Source organism: Equus quagga, unplaced genomic scaffold (assembly GCF_021613505.1).
Source record: "Equus quagga isolate Etosha38 unplaced genomic scaffold, UCLA_HA_Equagga_1.0 146_RagTag, whole genome shotgun sequence".
Lineage (NCBI taxonomy): Eukaryota > Metazoa > Chordata > Mammalia > Perissodactyla > Equidae > Equus > Equus quagga.
The window spans coordinates 4,126,591-4,148,842 of record NW_025796728.1 but is presented as its reverse complement, the minus strand read 5'-3'; the positions used below and the strand labels follow the sequence as shown (position 1 = coordinate 4,148,842).

The 22,252-nt window shown below is 37.2% G+C and overlaps 1 protein-coding gene across 1 annotated transcript in view; it reads left to right on the top strand.

The window, feature by feature from the left end:
• Positions 1–22,252, top strand: part of LOC124232992 (gamma-aminobutyric acid receptor subunit beta-1) — a 349,209-nt gene that overhangs the window by 118,316 nt on the left and 208,641 nt on the right. Inside the window, exon 4 of the mRNA XM_046649988.1 lies at positions 5,173–5,393. Coding sequence (XP_046505944.1) covers positions 5,173–5,393 — 221 coding nt within the window. The remainder of the gene's footprint in view (positions 1–5,172; positions 5,394–22,252) is intronic.

Genomic DNA, 22,252 nt, shown 5'->3' with positions numbered 1-22,252 from the left:
TTTGAGGTTTTCTTGGACTTCTTTAAGTGTATAGTTAATGCTTAATGAGATTCTGATATGGATATTGATCAGCATCATTATTATGACTTTTTCTGGTTGGAGAAAATAAAGACGGAATCAACTTAGGACAAGGAAAGTGGAGTTTGTTGTAGTGATACAAAGAGGGTTCATTAGGGGCCAAAATACTGAACATATCCAGACCTCACAAGAACTAGAAACAGAAATAGAAAGTCTTCGTGACCTTGGTGGTTCATACTCTAACAACGTCAGACTCTTCCTCTTATGGCTATATTCAGCATCTTTCTCCATTTTCCTTCTTCTTCTGAAGGCTAGCTTTCTCTTTTCATTCATAGCCTCCCCTCACTCATAACCTCATAATAGCAGTGCAGCCCTCGTTCTGTGTCATGACCTTCGAACTTGGTCCTTCAGCTCCTGTCTCAGATGCTTCATTCAATAGCAAATTTCTAGGAGAGGACTCCAATCAGTGAATCTCATCTTTTTAAGACAGGTACAGGTTTATTACCTTCCTGTGTGTCAGCTGCTCTTAAATTAAATACCTACTCTTTGTTTCCAAGGTGGGAGGAGGGCAGCATAGTGTGATAGAGAATGTGGCCGTGCTCAATCAGCAGGGGCTATAGGCAGGGCAGTTTCCATCACAGAAGGGACTGTGGAGGTGATGAGCAATGATTCACAGCTCTACTACAGTCAGCCTTTGGGGAAAGCAGCCTTAGCTTTGGAAAGAGCAGATCTCACAGTTCAATTAAAAGGGCACGAGCATTTTACAGGGAGCAGGGACTTGGGCTTGGGACTTCTTATAATGCGTATTCAAATTTCTGAGAGATAAAATACAAATGTGTGCAAGAGCCTTGGTTCTTTCAAAAAATATATATGTGTGTGTGTGCATGTATGTATATATATACTTTCTTGAGAACAGTTTGACAAGGAGGGATTGCTTATATGATCCTTCCAAGTCGATGCAAAATTACTAGACGTTAAAGCAATATTTTGTCTCTTCACTAACAAATTAGTCTGAAATGTGTGCTGGTCATGGAGGTGGCTAATAAGAGACCCTCACTTCTCCAGCCCTCTGTAAAGTCTTCTTCGAGCTTGTTCTGGTAAAATGCATACCTTAGTATATTTACCTAAAATACATAACTCTTTTCCCTATTCCGATGCTAGGTGATTAATGGATTTTTATTAAATGATTTCTTATGGTAAAGTAGCAAATTATAAACCATTTAATGCCAGTATCCTCCAGCACAAAGTTTTAAAGGATATGTTAAAAGCTTGGGGTAGATATGTTAATATAGATATTTTTCATGATAAATAATGATAAAAGATTTTGAAATATTTTACTGATCCAAAATAAAGATCTTTTTATCTAAGGCAGAGTTTCTTAACCTTGGCACTATTGACATTTTGAGCCACATAGTTCTTTGCCGTGGGGGCTGTGCTGTGCAGTGCATTATGCTGGGGAGCATCCTTGGCCTCCTCTCGCAGATGCTAGTAGCTCATCACTATTACTCCCAGTTGTGACAACCAAAACTGTCTCCAGACATTGCTAAATGTCCCCTGGGGGGCAAAGTCACCCTGAGTTTAAAACTACCAGTCTAGAAAGAATGTTACTTTTATTCTCCAAAAGAATGACTTTTATTTATTATAAATGTTTTCTTACTCTTTTAAACGTTTTTAGATTTAAAAAGTATGTTATTTTGGAGTTTAATTGAGCACTACTGATTTGGTATCGTCTATCTTGCTTTTCCTCAATGAATCAAATTCTCTCATGCCTGAATTAGCCTGACCAATTTCATTAGCAATCTCACACCCATTAATCCCATTAATTTGCCTCAGTGTCAAAGAGTCCCCTACGGCCCATAGTTTCTAAATATGCTGCACTTCCTCTCAAGGAGTAGCTTGCTTGCACACTTGAGAAAGCTGACTGAACACTTGTAAACACACCTGGACAAAAAATGATTTTAGTGTTCTTGGCCACTTTAGATTTAAATTAATACCTTTAATTTCTTTCTGAAAAATTTTCCATCCTGCCTGGAGTGCTTGCACTTTGAACTAATGAAAAATTAATAGAAAATCTCTTGTATGAGAGAACAAAATACCGCAATTTAAGCCTTTTCCATCTAAAACTAGGAAAACCCAAAATGACATCATAGGCTTTATTGTATTAAGATAGCACTGTTAATATTTACATTAAGATGCAGATAGAATAATTTATTTAGAATATAATAGTCTCTCAGATATGTAAATCATAAATTCTCTCATAGAGAATTTGCCTATCTCACAAGGTTGTGAGAACAAAATGTGATAATAGATACGAATAGTTACAAAAACCACAGAGCACAGAGCTCTTTCCAGGAGAAAGAGATTATTGTCACACGTGGCATAATGTAGATACTACAGAAAAGGAGATATTGCTGTGTTTTGGGTCTTTCCATAATTCATCATTATCACCCAATTATTATCTTCAAAAAGTTTTTATTAAGGTTTTCAATCTCATATGTCCATATTTCCATTTCTCATAGAATCAGTTCCTAGATTAGGATAATAACCCTAGAAATGCATAAGAAGAAAAGTTCTGAAGGGTATTTATCCCAAGTCACTCACTTCCAAATGTAACATCCTAGCATACATAAATTTTCACTTAATTACTTCTTATTGCAAATAGGGTAAATTACTGCTTTAATTTAGAATGAAGATGTGATTTTTAGTCAATATTTATTGAAAACAGGGTGAGTTGTGTAGAGCAAAGATCTCTCTGTCCGTGTAGTTCTCTCTCTCCAGGAAACAAAACAGTTTCCGGAAAGAGAAGGGGGAAAGTCTACACACACACACACAGACACACACACACACACAGACACATTAAATCTGTGAAGAGATTACTCACGTTTGCACTAGTTTCTCCTTTCTACTCTCCATTGTTTACTTACCAAAAACTCATATTTTAATTACAGCATTTATTGTTTGAGTATTATTTTGCCATTATAACCCTTTACACTTTACAATAATAAACTTTTTCCCATTCCACATTAGAACTTTGTTGAGGAGAATATGAAGTACAGATTTCGCCCCACGGTCTCATTAGGAGGAAATCCCAGGTAGCACTCCTCAGAATCTGGAAGCTAATGAATATTCAGCATGAGTACTGAAACACGTATCCATTGCTGATTGTGCTGACCCCCATGGCAAAGTTTACAATAACATATCTTTGACTAGTTATTAATTTTCTTACATTGGCTAAATTACAAACAAGAGCTCAACACCAAGAGTTACAATTGATCACAAACAACTGCTTATTTTTGTGGCCAGTGGGGTCCTTCTGCCTAAAGTTCTTTCACAAACATCTTTTAAAAATAGAAAAGATGATGAAAATGGTATGTAAACTTCAAGTAATTTGGATGTATTAGTCTTTAAATCACAATGAACATAATATATTATAAAGAAGATATTATATTTGTTTAGCATGTTACCGTTTCTAAAGTACCTTCGCCATAATTTTCCTAACTAACGCTCACAATAAGCCAATAAAATGCTACTATTTTCATTTTAGAGGTGAAGCATCTGAGGAATGAGGGGGTTAGTTAGTTGCTCATGATTACATAGCTCTACATGTGGTTGAGCTTGGAATCAAGGTATTTTGGAATCTAAGGCCCAGAATTTGTCCCGTTCATTTTCCTCCAAAAAAGATAATAATGTTAAGAACTTGAAGAGCTATAAATGGAAATGGTAGCAACTGAGAGGAGAATTGTATGTAACCTTGTGGATTCTCTTTTTTTTTATTAAGCGAAGGTAAGGTGGAAGGAGGTTTTAGACCTTTAAAAGGGATATTGTGTGATTCATAGCAAAGAGCAAATGTTCTTGTCATTGAATGAGAAAGAATGGCTTTGAATTATTGCAAGATGGTTTCTGAGTAAACACTGTAAGCATTCTTGAATATGGTTAAAGGATGCTGGAACTCATTGTCCAGAACGAATACTGCCTTATCTTTCAGGGTTTTTCAGAAATGCATAAATAGCCATATAGGGATTTAGATACAGTGCAGTTTGCCCAGATGTAAGGTATGATCTGAGTTAACGTTTCTCAGCTAGTGGTATATATAACAATGGCAGTACACAGACACTGTGCTGGTGTTATACAATGTTTTCTTAACTGCTGCTAAAGCATTCACAGAGTCACCATTGACAGATAAATATCCTTTAAAAGAAAAAGTGAACCTTCTGTCTTTATTATATTGGGATCCATATCTTAAAAACAACGATTTTACTGCTACCATTTTTTCAATGGACAATTACACTTTTTATTAATGGAGTTCTTTAAAAACAAACAATTAAATCTCTAAGATAATCACCACCGTTCCTCTCCTGTAACATAGATCCATTTATTGAGCCCAAATCTTCCAGTCAGTCACTGCCAGGGGAAACCTGGGCAGAAAGAAAAGTGCAAAGGGACATCGTTAGTGTAGCTTTTACAAGCAGTAGGAAACAAACTCAAGTACAAACCCAACTCTGAACTCAAACCGATGCCTGAAACAAAGCAGAAATGAGGTAAGATGCTGAGCAGTTCCACCACTGATGTCAGTTCTCAGGTCAGATAAACATCTCCATCCAAATGTGCTTTATAAACTACTTTTCGGGATTGATAGCCAAGTTGTAATTTGCTAGAGAGATCCAGGTAATGGTAACTGGTGACCTTTATAAGGCAAACAGAAGTATTCATTCAAAAGACATTTGCATTTTGGAAAACACCCTTCCCTTTTGAGTGCATCCAATTTTAGTTATTTTTGAGGAAACGCTCTCCTCCAAAATAGTACCATAAATATAATATTCAGAGATAGATTTTTGTGAACATGGATCTCTCAGTACAATTTCCCTCTATGAACTTCCCCACTTCAAACTTTAAAGTTCAATTAACTGGATTTACTCTATATCAGTAGAAATGCTTGTGCATGCATCAATTAATGCTCTAATTCTTCTAACCTATTGGTTGCCCTATACTTGGAAGTGCAAATTTCAATATATTCAAAGGTAACTTCTTAGGGGACAGTAGGATGGTGGGTCTCTTGGCATCCAAATACCACGTACTATCACTTTCTTAACAAAAAGCATTAGATGATGATGATGATGATAGTAAAATTCTTTTTTGGTTTCCTTTATTTCACAGGATTATACACTCACCATGTATTTCCAGCAGTCTTGGAAAGACAAAAGGCTTTCTTATTCTGGAATCCCGTTAAACCTCACGCTAGACAACAGAGTAGCTGACCAACTCTGGGTACCAGACACCTACTTTCTGAATGACAAGAAATCATTTGTGCATGGGGTTACAGTGAAAAATCGAATGATCCGACTGCACCCTGATGGAACAGTTCTCTATGGACTCCGGTAAATGGTTTTGTGTTGCATGTTTCACTGTTGTTGTTGTTGTTACATTTTATTTTTTACTTTTGGAAGTAGGAGAAGATATAGACTCTTTCATCTGTATAATAAAAGTATATTAAAGACCATAAAATCTCTTTTGATACCTCTTGAGTTAAATCTAGGCAACTTTGTCCATCAAAGGTAAGTGATTTATTTGCTCTGACCTTCAAATAATAAATATAGAAATAAGAAAATGTGTCTTTGCCACACGGATTTCACATTCAGCTTATTGTAGATGTTATATCTGTTTTTAGGCAATTGCTTGATTATCTCAGAGCCACCTAGACTGAACTGAAGTGTGTTCCAGGTATTTGGTATAGCTACCAATTAAGAAAGAGAATTGGAAAACAATATTTTGAAGAAGTAGGAAAATATTTGTGGTGACTTTGAGAACATCCATAGTGTTTTTATCACCTTAAATCTCTATGTTTTAGTTCTTATATTTAGGTATATGATCCATCTTGAATTAATCTTTGTTTGGTGTGAGGTAGGGGTTGAAGTTCAGTTCTTCCCATATGGCTATTCAGTTATTCCACATCACTTATTGAAAAGGCTTTTCTTTCCCATTGGATTGTTTTGGTGCCTTTGACAGGATAAATGGGGGTCTATTTCTAGGCTCTACTCTGTTCCATGGTTCTATTTCTTTATCCTTAAGGAGTATCACACTATCTTCATTACCATAGCTATATGGTAAGTCATGAAGTCAAGTAGTATAAGTTCTCCAATTTCGTACTTATTATTTAAGATTGTTTTGGATATTCTAGGTCCTTTGCATCTCCTTATAACTTTCAGGAACAACTTGTTAATTTCTACCAAAAAAAAAGGCTGCTGGGGTTATAATTGAGATTGTGTTAAATCTGTAGACCAGTTTGGGGAGCTGACATCTTAAAATTATCAAGTCTTCTCATCCATGAACATGATATATCTTAATTTAGTTAGGTTATTTTTAATTTATATCAGCAATGTTTTGTACCGGAGTGGGTTTTGTTTTATTTATTTGTTTATTTTAAGAATCAAGTATAAAAGATGTATCATACACTTATAGAGGTCTATTATTAACCCTCATGTAGTTAAGGGTTTATTAAAAACTTTAGGCTACAATTCAACTTAACTTCCATTTTTATCAAGTAAATGTCTGAACGGTGACATAGTATTGTAGGATATGAAGAATAGTCATTCTTTGACCTTTGTTAATCTTTAACCTTTGTTGTCACCTTTTTGTGGTCCCTTGTGAGAAGCTGAGGAAACTATATATCCACAAACTCATATAGCTCCAAGTTTTTCTACTGTTTTAGAATGTTCCTAAGTCCCCTAAAATCCTTCCGTATAACCTCAACCTCAAGCTAAAACTCTCGTTAAGGGCCAAAATCCTCCAATTAATGTCTGTACATTCACCAGTAGACAAAAGCAATAGGCAAGTGAAAAGAAAATATCTGTCATAAAACTTCTGAACTTAACCTAGTGTTTGTTATTTAGTTCATAGCTTTGGTCTTCATTTGCACAATAAAATAGCATCAGTTGATCTTAGCAAAACGATCTTTGGAATTTTTCCACTCTTTCACTATCCCGAGAGCTTTCAATTCTAGTTAAAAATCTCTGGCCTAAAATTCTCTCAGGAAAATGGTGAAATAAACTAACAATTCCCTTGAGTGTATTGATAGTTACTGTAGACAAAATCTACTAATCCAAGGTCAGTGGTGATTATCAGTGACGGTTCATACAGTGGAAATCAGTTATCATTTTTTTGTCACCTATGCAACTTCCATCAGATATAACCAAGGTGTAAAGTGGTGAATTACTCTTCTAGAGTATTCGGGGGAATAATTCTATCCCAATTTAGTAGACCTCAATCACAACATGTATAATCACTATAAAAGATTAGTCAGCAGTGTAGAAAAATTTTTTTGTTAAAAAAAAAGACATCCAGATTTTTTTCAAGCAAGCATGTGGGTTGTGTTCTCAGTTTACTGAGTCTCACTTCAGGCACTTCCAAATTATTGGCAGTTTCTACCAATGGGGATGACGTAAAGGAAGAAAAGTGTTGGAGAACGATGAAGTTGGACACACCTCATTTTGAACTGAGAAAGCTGAGGCAGAAAGGGGGCAGGGCCTGATCCAAGGGGACGATAAAGTAACAGCAGAAATGGGACTAAAATCCAGGTATCCTGATTCCCATGCATGTAATTTTCCCACCCACTGCCTTTAAAATACACTTAGGAGTGAACACCTTCCAAGTTGTACTACATTGCTCGTTCCTCTTCAGAGACAACCCAGGACTTTGTAGCCTGTAGCCTGAAAACAGATCTCTCCCCAAAAGACACAAATCCTTCATCTATTATCTGATCACTTTTTGACACCAGCTTATTCCACAAGAGCCTCCCCCCAGCTCTGATATCTCCCCCCTCCTCCCCTGTCTTCCTCCAACCTCTTCCCTCACAGGTTTGCTTTTCTTTCCCCATAGGTTATAAATATCCAGAGAAAGCGTAGAATACAAAGAAAGCATGACGTCTGGAGTCAGAGGACCAAAGTCGCATTCAAACTCTACCATTTTCTGATTGCTTGACCTTGAGCAAGTTATATAAATTTACTGAGCCTTAGTTTTATTAACTGCAATAACGGACTAAAAACCCCTGATTCTTTATTGGGAAGTTCTTATGAAATAATGAATATGTTAATACATGATAAATTCTAAATTATATATTTTCTAAAGTAATTGTGGCTTAAATAGCCTTATCAGGTAGTGAAAAAACTGCATGTGAAGAGTGGTTCTCTAACTCCCAGGGATGTCAGTGACCAGAACAGAGACACAACTGTCCAATTAGGAAAACATTCATTGAGTGCCTAGTATGTGCCATACACTCACTATTCTGGCCCTGAGAATAATTCTCCAGAGACCTGGTAGGAATTTGTCACCGTGGCAGAGTGGAAATCACCTGGAACCACGAGTCAAAAGACTTGTGGCTTAACTAGTTTGTGCCCTTCAGTAAGCCATTTACTCTCTCCAGGCTTCAGATCCCTCAACCTTAAAAGGAAGGGATTGGGAAAAATTATCCCTAAATTCCCTTCCAAATCTAAATCCCATTGCTTCTATGATCCCAGATATTCAGGCATATTCATTGTAATTCCTCTGATATGACATTTCCTAGTCTTAGAAATGACAGCCTCCCCTTTCTTCTTTGTAATTGTCTTTTCAAGAATAACCACCATATATCACTTCCTAAATGCATGAAGTAGAAAATCCTTATCATATAAAGTGTGTATTGGCATATTTATAGCTGTTCTTATTTTAGACATAGTTAATCAGAATTAAGTTTCTTATCTTATCTTTTTCCATGACTCCAGCTAACTGTCATCATGCAATGAGACCATACATTAATGAGTTGTTTTTAGTAATGATGGGATCAATGTGATTTTCTGAATGTATCTGAAAGTCCCTTTAACCAAATATTCCATAATCATAAGACTATATCATTAAACTAAATCCAGTTTTGCTATTTTCGAACTCAATGTGAGATGTTATAACTTAATTTACCTGAAGCCACAAAAATAGCCAGTTGTCTCTATTTTTGTGAACTACATCAAATCAGATTTTACACCCAAGCGACAGCACACAGTTGTGTAAATGCTCTAAACAGAGTGCTGTCTGACAAGGGTCTGATACTTCTAGAGGAGCCAGGCTACTGTGCAACAGACATTCAGCACATAGAAGAGACTCTATTCCTTGTGCATCTTGCTCTTGGGTTACCCCTACTGCAACAAAATGCATTACACCAAAGAATAACCTTACAATCACCATTACTTTCTCTTCCATTTTTCTAGGGATCTAAATAAAGGATAAATGCTGTAAGAGGTGGCAGGAGATGGGCCCTATGTCCACATTTCATGAGCCCTCCTCCCTGCTCCTCTCAAAGCAGGCAGTGTCATTTCCTTTCTTACTCAAAAGTGGAGACTAAACATTAACTCCTCCAATGTCACACATCGAATCCTTAAAATTCTTCTGTCTCCCCACCCTTCCTTCCATTTAACTCTGAGGAAGAATTTTCTCTCCTTTCTAAGGCTAATTTCTCTGGGTATTCATTTAATCTTCTTGCTGTGCACTCTTTTCAAACTTTGCTCCTTTTTTTTTTATTATTAAATCTTCAGTCTTCCTCTCTGCTGGCTCTTTCCCCTTGGTTTTCTCTTCAACCACCAGTCCTCTCACAGCTTTGGTTTCCTCTTATCACCCATTTACCCCTCAATCTCCAAAACCATGGCTCCCACCCATGCTACTTTCCTAGAACAGCTCTGTCAAAACTTACCAACACCATTGCTGGTTCTCAATCTATACTCTCGACTGCTCTGAATGATTTAAGAGTGATAACTGACCTTGACTTCAGGATTTCCAAGATCCAGCATAATTTTTTCATCATTCTCGTTCTTCCATCTTCTTGCTATTCAATCACTGGTTCCTCTTTTGCCTCTAATTGTACTAGAGGGATTCCTTGAGGTTTGAGAAACTTATTGAATTTAACAGCTAAAATATCTAAAATTCCAAACCACTGAGTTCAGAGAAATTTTGTAATTGCTTACTGAGCATCTGCATCTGGATGCCCTGCCGGTTCGTCCTGACGTGGCCCTATTTCATATTATCTGTTTTTCCTGAAACCAGGTCCTCTTCCTTTCCTAGCTGCTAGTGAAGTCATCATCATCCCAGTCAATAGGCATAAACTTGTAGGCATCTTTGATTTCCATCCCTAAGATCCAATGTGTTGCTTCTACTCCACCCTATCTCAACCATCTCCATTTCCAAACCATTTCCATCACCTAAATTAACATTCTCACTATCTGTCACTTCCTGGCCAATTTCCTATCTCAACTTTTCTTTCTCATTACTGCCATTTTATTCTTCCTACAGTGCATGTCAGATCACATCACTCCCACACTAAAACAAAAAGAAAAAACAATGTCTCCACAGTCCCCATAAAAATTGTGTTTTCATTCTTCTGTCTGGAAAAAACAGTGTCTCCACAGTCCCCATAAAAATTGCATTTTCATTCTTCTGTCTGGAATCTTCTGTCTGGAATCTTCTAAATATGACCAAATGTTTTTCCCACATTATTGCCCATTTCCTTCCTCTCTGAAGCCTAAAGTTTAATTTAAAAAAATCACTTATTTCTCTAAACACATTCATGGCATTTCAAACTCAGGTATGTCCCAAATATTGCATGGATCATATTTACACTAAAAAAAACTATTTGCTGTTTATCTGAAATTCACATTTAACTGGGCATCCTGTATTTTATCTGGCAACTCTATGGCCTTACTGAAATGCCCTCCCTTCTCTATCCCCAGACACTCTTCCCCCAACTCCATTACTTTCTCCCATTTTACTCCTTTTTCTTAACAGCATCTCTCAAATTCCCCTTTCTCCATGAGGACTTTTACGCTTTTCATATCCAGATAAAAACTCTCTCATTTGATACTTTACTTCTCTTTAATCCCATACAGGCCCATGAGATTTGTAACTCTCATATGGTGTTATATCTTTCTGTGTCTTAGAGTTATTTTTCTGTGATGCAAAAAAGACTGTATATTTGTTGAAAATGTGAACTATATTTTCTTAACCTTTGTATCTCCTTTCTCAAACCAAATAAATGTTTGAAAAATTGCAGTGAAAATTTGTAGGATGCGGTCACCTGACTCATGATAGTTGTCAGCTGCAACATCTCCTATATCTAAATGATGGCTTTTAACCAAAGAGCAATTATTGCTATTAATGACCAGATGTGTCCTGCCTCTTGTCCCAACACGATGCAGCTGGCTGCAAACACTTATTCTCTCCAAGGCCCAGCCCTGTGGGTGCCAGAAGACTGTGTTTATCTTTCCTGAAAATGGCAGGCATGGAATGACTTCATTTGGGAACTACATTTAGTGGAGTATTTATACTCCTTAAACTGTCCTTCCTTTTGCCTTTCTCTGCTAACTCTTGTCTGGGCTTTTCTTTCAAAGTTCCACAATGCTTCTTTCCTGCATCTCCTGCCAAAGGTGAGCCCAGGGCCAGGTGGTTTTGGGGGGGCTACGTGAGAGCAGAGAATGGAATAGGTAGTGAAATCCTTCCAGCCCAATACTGGTCCACACTGGGACTCAGTTAGTGGGTGTACAGTGTGTATGTGGACTTGTGTGCGCACGCCGTAAGCACATACAGCGTAAGATGTACATGGCATATCATTTTAAGTAATGCTGATAACAATTGTATCATGGAGTTTAACCTATACCCAGGTGTATAAGTAGTTGAAACTATACTGTGCATCAGGCGGTATTCTAAGTGCTCTGCCTCTATTGTCATATTTGATCTGTACCACAACACTATGATCTATGGACTATTATTATGCTAATTTTATACATACCAACACTAGGAGATCTAAAGTAACTTTTCCTGTCTCATAATTGATTATTTACTTTTTAAAAGCAAGTCCAAACAGATACTCACATTGCAATTGGCTGATAACTTATCTACATTCTTTTATTCACATGTTTCTTGTTCCTTCTTTTCCCCCCATGGTAAATTTTTCTTAAAAAAAAAACATGTTTTTTTGTGATTACATCACCTTGCTGTAAATGTGTTCCTCTATGTGCTATATGTGAGGGTTGATCAGACTTCGGTTAGTTCTTTTGTTGTGCTCTGACAGGACTGCTTCATAAGCCATATTGTGTACTTCTGTCAGGAGACACAAAATGCCTGCCTCTGTCTTTGTGATGTGAAGATTGAGGAGTGGATTTAGGCATTGACAATCTCATCTACCCATTATAATCATCCCATTAATTTTGATGTAATTGTATTCGTTTGCTAGGGCTGCTGGAACAAAGTACCACAAAACGGGTACTTATCAACAGAAATTTATTGTCTCCCTGTTCTGGGGTTAGTGAGGTTGGTTTCGCTCGAGAGCTGTGAGGGAACAATCTATTCCAGGCCTTCTCTTCAGCATGTAGATGAGCTGACTTCTCCCGTGTCTCTTCATATCACCTTCCCTCTATGTGTCTCTCTGTGTCCTGTTTTTATAAGGACACCAGTCATACGGGATTAGGGCCCACTCTAATGATCTCACCTTAACTTGATTACCTCCATAAAGACCCTATCTCCATATACCATCACATTCTGAGGTACCAGGGCTTAGGTCTTCAAAATATGAATTTAGGGAGACACAATTCAGTCCATAACAGTAACAATTTTAGTAGCCACTGATAATCTTTGCTAAATTTATTTAGAGTTAACAAAATGGCAATGTTCTATCATTCCTTCTTTATTTATTAACTAGATTATCCTCTAAAGAACTTTCCCTCATCAATTATTTGGTAATCCTGAGGTAAATTTTGTGCAACGGAGGCAGGATAAATGCTTGACTGTTTCCCTTTACTTAGCAGTTTTCCAAACAAGTTACTCCCCTAGAACCCCTCAAATGTGACCACTGAGGTTGCCCTTTTGTTGGTTTTTGTGTGTGTTTGTGATCATTATGAATTCATGGGTTATAACAGGTGCCTCTGTTTCAATTCACTGCAGCTGTTCTTATTTTTGGTCTTCCCTTTGTCTTACCTTGGCCCTGTCGCAGCCCCTTTAAGTTGGCTCCTGAGCTCTTCCAACATGACCTCGGTAGTCATTGAGAGCTTCCTCGTCTTCTGATACATCAACTTGTACACTCTCTGCCTTAGAAGTGGAGACAGCAGGAGTTCACCTGAAATTTATTCAGTGTTATAAACCAATGTGTAAAAATGAAATAAAAATAAGTAAAAAAATTTAGAAAGAAACAAATTTAGGATTACAGGGCTATTATTCAACTTTTTTGATTTTGTATTTTGTTTCTTTTCTCTTCATTGAAAATATTGATTCCTAATGTATTAACATGATTATTTATTTACTTTAACCTATTAAATATATATATTAGATTTATATATATAGGTACATATGTGTGTATAATGTATATGCATATACACATATATGTGTATGTATGTATATATATTTTAAAAATAATTTTTAAATAAAAATACCAAGATTATTATTACTAATGACACAGTTACCAAAAACAGGTTAAGATTTCTTTGCAGTGGTTTTGTTTTTTTTTTTTTTTTGAGGAGGATCAGCCCTGAGCTAACATCTGCTGCCAATCCTCCTCTTTTTGCTGAGGAAGACTGACCCTGAGCTAACATCCGTGCCCATCTTCCTCTGCTGTATATGTGGGACGCCTGCCACAGCATGGCTTGACAAGCGGTGCCATGTCCACACTGGGGATCTGAACTGGCGAACCCAGGGCCGCCGAAGCAGAACGTGTGCACTTAACCGCTGCACCACTGGGCTGGCCCCTCTTTGCAGTGCTTTTTGTCTTTAGAATATATCCCATTAGGAACATAGGGTAGAATTTCTATGTTTTAACTCGCATTTTAGGTTTCAGTTTAGGAATAGCTCCTTACCGTATTGTTAAGCTACCACTTTACTTCATTTTGCTTTTGGTTTGGATTTTTAAATTTTGATTTAATTGTACTTCATAATTATATAAAACATTTACATGGTTGTAAGGTCAAACCATAAAACAAAAGAAGTCTTTCTTCCTTTGCTGTCCCAGTCCTCTCCTATTCTCTTCTTTCCCCATAGCATTTTCATTCGTTCTGAGATTTTCTTTCCATTCTAACAGACCCCTACATATGGTCATATTCCCACCCTTGCTAGAAGGTAGCAAGTACACCCACTACTCCTTAACCTGTAAAGTGACTTTTGCAAATCCACCATAAATGTTGAAAGCAGAGTTTTAACCCAAGTCTTCTCACTTCAGTCTACAGTCTTAGCCTCTGCACAAAGCAGCTTATTACTGTCCTGGGTAAGCATTTCTTTCCCTGCAGATCATTTCTGGGAAGACTGTTGTCCATGGATAATGCTTTCATTGCTCACCATAACAGAAATGAAAATAATTGCAGAGAGTACACAGCATAAATGGAAGTAGCTCTACCAAGTGTGTGAGCTTTATAAAATGTACACAATTTTGTCAGATTCTCTAACACATACTAATAACTCCAAATTCCAAAGAGAAGCTTCTAAGCTTCAGGTTTCAGAAATGAATCCAATGTTAACCAGAAATGTGTAGCCTGATGGGGATTTTGAGAACACCCTTACTGTGCTTGCTTCCCTAGCTCGGAATTGATTTTTTGATGTTCTTGACAATGCCTAACCATGGGTTGTGTGTGAGAATAAAATCAATGACTACATTTATTGAATATAAAAGAAAGACAGAGTTTCTCACTATTTCTTGGAGGATCAGCTCATCTTGCCTTGGCCTTTGTGATAAAGCAAAGTAAAAAGTAAAGGCAATTATTTTGATAATGCAGATCCAAAAGAAAATAACGCACCACTATTGATTTCTAAAGCAGTTTAGGGGTCCTACATATTTCCTATTAGCTCTCTACATTGATTGTACACCTGAAAAAGTTATTTCTCTCTCCTATAGACTTTCCCTGTATAGAGGCAGGTATGGTTACATTCGAGAGCCCTGGGCAGATTGCACAAGGCTTACCGCAAGATGTACTGGGCAAAAATATTGTCAGGTTGACTGCCGAGAATAAATACGTGGGCTGATGCAGGGTTGCAGAGGAGGGCTGCCTGATATTTACAAATGCATCCTGTTAAAAGAAGAAACTTGTTACTTCAAACGGAAGAGAGAAACAACAGGCCGTGTATAAAGATTAGGTAGCTCACTTTGTTACAAAGAATGCCTGGAGACTCGATAAAATTCCCACCAAAGAGCACGGTATTGTTATTCTCCTCACACTGCAGTTGACTTATGTTTTAGAAATTCATCAGTGGAGTACAGAGAAAACTATTTAAAATGTTCTCCAGTGAAAGGGCTGCTGTTTTTGCCTCTCAAAGCTTTTATTTATTTATTTATTTATTTTTAAAGATTTTATGTTTTCCTTTTTCTCCCCAAGGCCCCCCGATACATAGTTGTGTATTCTTCGTCATGGGTCCTTCTAGTTGTGGCATGTGGGACACTGCCTCAGCGTGGTTTGATGAGCAGTGCCATGTCCACACCCAGGATTCAAATCAACAAAACACTGGGCCGCCTGCAGCGGAGCGCGCGAACTTAACCACTGGGCCACGGGGCCAGCCCCTCAAAGTTTTTATTTTTAATATTCTTTCTTCATCCACTGATATATGGAAAACTTTATGACTACATGATGTTTGTTAGAATCCCTTTTTTGATAAATATGGTATCATGACTAATTGAAACATCAAATGAACAATTTAAATAATTATGCAGTTGCTATAGCTATTGCGTGACTGTGGAATGTGTGGATGTGTCATTATGATTAAACCTCCTTAATTAAATTAATGCAGAAGATTAAGTAAAAAGAGTGACCCTAAATTATCTAAAAAAGAACTGCATCTCCTCAAATTCTTAACCTTGATTCAGTCTCTTATGGAATAATTCCAAATGTGAGCTCTCAGGAAAGAAGAAAAGAACGAGAGAAAGAATGAAAGAAGGAGGAAGGAAGGAAGATGGAAAGCAACGAAGGAGGAAAAAAAAAAAAACAAGGAAAACCAAATATCTTAGAGATGTGCTATGAATTGTATAATATTACAAACCACACCACTTCCAAGATGCATAGGGTTTTGACAACTGTTTGTGAATTTTTTTTAGTAATCTTCTCCAGGACCCTCAATTTACTCCATTAAACCATCATTTTCAACTTCAGTATTTTAGTATCACTTCCATAATTTTTGCCACAACGGTATATCATCTAAAAATATTGACTCATGTTTTTACTTATGTGTGTGTACATCTATAAACACATATATATATATATTTTAAAGATTTTATTCTTTCCTTTTTCTCCCCAAAGCCCCCCGGGTACATAGCTGTATATTCTTGGTTGTGGATCCTTCTAGCTGTGGCATGTGGGATGCCGCCCCAGCGTGGCTCGATGAGCAGTGCCATGTCCGCGCCCAGGATTCGAACCAACGAAACACTGGGCCGCTTGCAGCGCAGCGCGCGAACTTAACCACTCAGCCACAGGGCCAGCCCCATAAACACATATATATTTTTAAAGGGAACATTTATTACCTCTTTACATGGAAAACTACAATTTTTTTTTTTTTTTTTTAAGATTGGCACCTAGGCTAACAACTGTTGCCAATCTTCCTTTTTTTTTTAAAGATTGGCACCTGAGCTAACAGCTGTTGCCAATCTTTTCGTTTTTTCCTGCTTTATTTCCCAACGCCCCCTCCCCGCCCCCGTACATAGTTGTATATCTTAGTTTCAGGTCCTTCTAGTTGTGGGACGTGGGACGCCGCCTCAACGTGGCCTGACAAGCGGAGCCATGTCCGCGCCCAGGATCTGAACCCTGGGCTGCCGGCAGCGGTGCGCATGAACTTAACCACTCAGCCACAGAGCCGGCCCCCAATTTTTTTAAAATACACATCAGCTAGGAATTTTATTAAAATTTAAAAATGCTCATTCATTGGGGCCGTCCCAGTGGCTCAGCAGTTAAGTTCTCACTTTCCACTTCTCGGCAGCCCGCAGTTCACCGGTTCAGATCCTGGGTACAGGCATGGCACTGCTTGGCACGCCATGCTGTGGTAGGCGTCCTTGTATAAAGTAGAGAAAGATGGGCATGGATGTTAGCTAAGGGCTAGTCTTCCTCAGCAAAAAGAGGAGGATTGACAGTAGTCAGCTCAGGGCTAATCTTCCACAAAGAAAAAAAAGATGTTCATTCATGTTCCATCTACAATGACCTTCCTTCATTTGTGGAACTAAGATAATATTACCTATCATATGGGGTATTATTAAGGTTAAATAAGTTAATAGCAGTAAAGGGCTTACAACACTCTCTGACACATAGTTAGGACCTGATGAGCACTGATTTCTCCTGTACAAACTTGTGGCATATGTACACATAGGTGATAAACACATACTTTTGACACAATAATGATCATCATCAAAATAAAGGCCTCAGTTTTCTTTACTAACCTTTCGAGGTGCCAAGTTAAAGCTAGCCTCTCTTTCAGTGTTATGTGTCTCAGATTGTGAAATGATCACCCTAGAAGATGCCAACTGGCTATATTGCAATTCAGCTTCTCATTTTGTATACCAAAGGGAAGCCAGAATGTGTTTTTCAAACCTCAAATTCCAGGTTGGTTTCTCTATCACAGATAATACTAAGCCTGATATGTCATTTTTCCGTTAAAATACAATAGAAAACATTTTCTTTAAGGCTAAATCTTTTAGAGAAAATATCAGCTTTTTTTTATGTCACCCTCAGTAATCTCATTTGTGTTGATAGTATATATTTACAGTAAACCTAATATTTCTTTATTACATCTAAAAGAAGTAATGAAACAAGGAGTACCATATTTACAAAATTAATGCCTCATCCTTTTGAGTGTTCAACCCCCACAAAACATATTTGGGGGAAAAAAAATGCTTTCCTACATAACCCACTCTCCCCACACACCCACCCGTTTGGAAAGTAGCGAGTGCTGTTTATCTGAGTAGAACATGCTTTGTTTGTTCCAGGACATAGCCAGTTACATTAAAGGAACAGCTCCTTGCCCAGTGAATTAATACCTGCTTTTCTATATCTTCTAGGAAAATTTTAGGTTCATCTTTCCTAAACCTTTTTTCTTCTTTTTAATAAAGATGAGGATGGACCTATTGGATTAAAGCCAACCTGTAATGAAATTAAAGAGCTGGAGTTGTTAGAGTGGCTGGATTCATTTTCTTCTAATTGCCAAGTATGGTAGGCACTTCAATAACAGTAAGAACAATAATAAATAATGTAAGTGGGATTTTAATTTTTTATTAAATCCTCACATTCTTACTCTGTTCTTTCAGACTTATATAAAGTTGCTTCATGCAGAGTTTTTTGTTCTTCCTAAACATAAAAAGATTACTGAAGATGGAGAAATGTATTTCTCTAGAAACAAAACGATGAATAGATTTGATAATCTAGATTACTACACTTCAATAACTAAAGTGGAATTCTGAAGATTAATGAGTGCCACTTAAGTGATGTGAACATATATATGTTATTTCCTTATTTCTCCTGTCTCAGTTCAAAAGTGGACAATCCCAGGAAAGAGGAACTTTATCTCTTGAAGTTGAAATAATTTTGTATCTCTTCAATAGGATTACTTTTAAGAGTCCAAACTTATTTGTATTTATTATACCCATTGCTTAACTCAGATGGTATGCTATTGACAGACCAGAATCAGATAGAAGAACCATTCAACTTCTATCTTACTTCTACCCTATCGAGGAAGGAGACTCATGCTCTATTTGGAATGGCTAAAGCAAAGATGATTTAGAAACTATGGAAAACAAAATAATTAAGAAATTAAAAGAGGACATTTAGTTATTCAGAGGACATTAGTTAAAGCAGTGCACTGATAGATTTGCTCACAGTTTGAATCTAGGCTGTGAAAGAAATAGAGTAAGTCAATGATGATTTTAAAATTTTTGACTTGAGGAAAGGACAGAGTTCAGAAAACTTTAAACAAAATTCTTCTGGGGAAAAATTAACCTCTGTTTGGGCGATATTATATTTGAAATGCCTGTAGACTTGCGAGTGGAGAGGTTGATTGGCAGTTAGATGCCAAAACTTGAGATTCGGAAGGGAGATCTGGATTCAGATACATAACTATATAGATGGCCTTTAGAACCATGTGAATGGATGATATCACCAAGCAATGAGCATAGATGGGTTGGAGATGAGACTCAATATCAAGAAAAAGGAGAAGTTCTCCAATATTTAGAGTTAATAAGAGGGGAAAAAATAGCAAAGGAAACTAAAAAGAAGCAGCCAGTGAAAGCAGGGGGGGAAGCCAGGAGAGTGTGGTTTCCGTGAAGCCCAGGGAAGAGAGTGCTCCAAGGAGGTGAGACTAATCAATTGCGTCGTGTTCCCCATCAGAAGAATTTATTGTGTCTTTGACATGACCAAACTGAGTGCAATGTGGAGGAAATAATCTAACTGGAATAGATTCAAGAGAGAAAGGGAGGAGTGAAATTGTAAACAACGGGCCTATTGTGTGCTGTTGATATAGATACATTGGAGAAGGAAAATTTGATAATTTGAGAGAGAGAGTGAAGAGATACTGGGGCAATGTCCTTGAAGAGAAGAGAAGGTATGAGATCTACTGCAAAAGTGAAGGCTTAGCCTTAGACAGTAGCATGAACAGTTTATTCTTTGTAATAAGAGAGAAGGCAGAGTCTATGGGTACAAACTTGAATAGATCAATATGGTGGTAGCATTTAATCATCACAATGACTTCTTAAGACAGGTGTTCCCATTTTCTCCCATTTAAAATGAGGAAAACTGAGGCACCAACAAGTTAAATAACTTACCTAAGATCATATAGCTGGAAAGTGACTGAGCTATAATTTGAAACCAAGCAATCTAACTTCATGGCCTAAATGCTTAACCACTATTCTAATAGAAATACAGCATTCAGCCCAAGGTCAGGTCTCAGCTGGACTACTTTTATGAGTCCTGGATTACACATTTTGAGAACAGCATTGACAATCCAGAGATACACAACCAGGATAGCAAAGGACTTGAAACTCTGTCCCTGTGCAGATAACGAAGCTCTAAAGAAGCTCTGAGGATTATCACCCTTAGACCTTTTTATCTTTAAAGCCACAGATGAGATACCAATATAGTTGCTTGTGCTTAAAAACGTAAGAAAAACAGAAACCACGGTTTTAAAATAATATTTGAAAAAAACAAGAGGAAAATATAGAAGGAACTTATTTTACCTTGGCTGACATTAAGCCTAGAGAGTGAAGAAATTTGATGACTGACCTGAAATATTTGAAAAGCAGCTATTTCAAAGAAAGTTTAGATTTTTCCTGTGTTAATTCCAGCAGAAGACCAATGACCAACATTTGGACCTTTCAAGGACCATGTCAGTTCCGTTTGCCTGCCTTTATGAGCCTAAAGTGAAAAAAGTTCACTATAAACATTTATCCTACATTTAAAAAGAGAATTAATGCCTTCTTACTAGTATCTCTCCAGAGTTAGATAGATTGATGGAAAGGAAAGAACTTGAGTTTTAGAATCAGAAAAACACGCCCCATAATTTACTGGTTGCATGCCTCAAGACTCAACCTCTCTGAACCTCAGTTTCCTCATTTATAAAATGTCTGTAGTGATATCCATCTTTCTTTCAGGTTTTTATAAGACTAACGGGTGGTTTTTGTTTTTTTGTTCATTTTGTTTATTTTTCTCTTACCCGTCTCTCACACTGGACTCTCCAGTGTTAGGAAAATTAGACCCAGCTTGGATGAGCACAAATACATATCAAAGATGTTGCATAGGGGATTCTGATCCTGAGCATGAGGTTGATTAAATGGATTATTGGGGGCATTATAACTGCATATTGCTATAGAACTAAGAGAAACATTATTCACAGAGATTAAAAGCAAAGACGTTAGAGGAAGACAGTCCCTGGATATAATCACATAAATCTCCGATATGTCAGTAATATAACCTTGGACATGTCAATTAACCTGTCTATGCCACAGTTTCTTTATTAGGGTCTTAATAGTACCAATGGGGAATGATTGATGAGATAATTAAATAAGAAATGCATTTAAAATGCATAGCAAATTGTCTGTCATATAGTAAGCACTCAATAAATTGTGGCTTATTCTTATTCTTAGGGACTGTTCTGTGAGTTAAGAGCCTATCTCTTTAAAGTGTTGTTCCACTTCCTTAGGAGGCACTGCTGCTTTCGAGTTTAAATGGAAGGCTCTTTCATGGCCCTTATAGAATCACTTGGATTACCTTTGATGATATCTGCTCCCAGCCCTTTAGAATCTCTCTAGGTTTGTTCAAACTGGACAATGAAGAGGAATTTCATTCTTTTCTATGCTCTGAGTTTTTTGAGTCATTGGATTAGTGGGGTCAGAGAAGAATGAAGCCATTATCTTGGTGCAGGAAACTCTGTTATTGCTCATTATTTTCAAGTATTATATACTTTCGTCCTTTGTGTCATGGGATAATTCTGTACTAAGGAAACCGTATGTGCTGAAAATATGGAGTCATTTTTATTCACCCCATATAAAAAGGGCAATGAGGAATGCCATTTTTAGAAAAAGATAAAGAGTCTTTGAAGATCAGCCTGTTTTGTGTCTTTTATCTAGAAATACATGTGCCAAATGAGATGCCAAGAGATTTGGTTTCTGCTAAGAACCTTAAGAAAATTAGGGACTATGGTTGAATGTAGCATTTATGGTTTGATATAGAGAAAATAAAGTGTATGAGTTGCTTTGCTCCAGATTCCACTTTCACATTCTGTTTTTATTGTTAAGAAATTTAAAATATTACTACTTCATGACCGTGAGAATGATGAGCCATACTCTTAAGTCATTGACTTCTTTCAAAAAGGATGTTCTACTCATTTTCAATGTCTGAGAAAAGTCAAAAGGAAACAATAGCAAAATAATTATTATGTAATTAGGCATGTCCTAAATAAAATGGACAACTAGCATCCAGTTGAACAGGCGTGCTGCTAACAGTGCCATCTCTGCAATACCCCAGGGTCTGAAATGGTGCTAGAGAAAGCTTTCTCCCCTGACCTTCCAAGCCGCAGGAACAAGGATGTTAGAGGCAAGAGCTCACTAGTCTGTGCTCTGACGCTATTCCCTGGTTGTCATGTCTTTTCCTGACTCTATTAGGAGAATCAAGAATTGGCCCTGGGAGCAAACAAGCCTAGACTCTGAATCATAGTGCATCCACCAGAACTTTGGGATCCACCTAGTAAAATAAGATTATGAATTCAAGTTAAAGTTTGGAATTTAAGG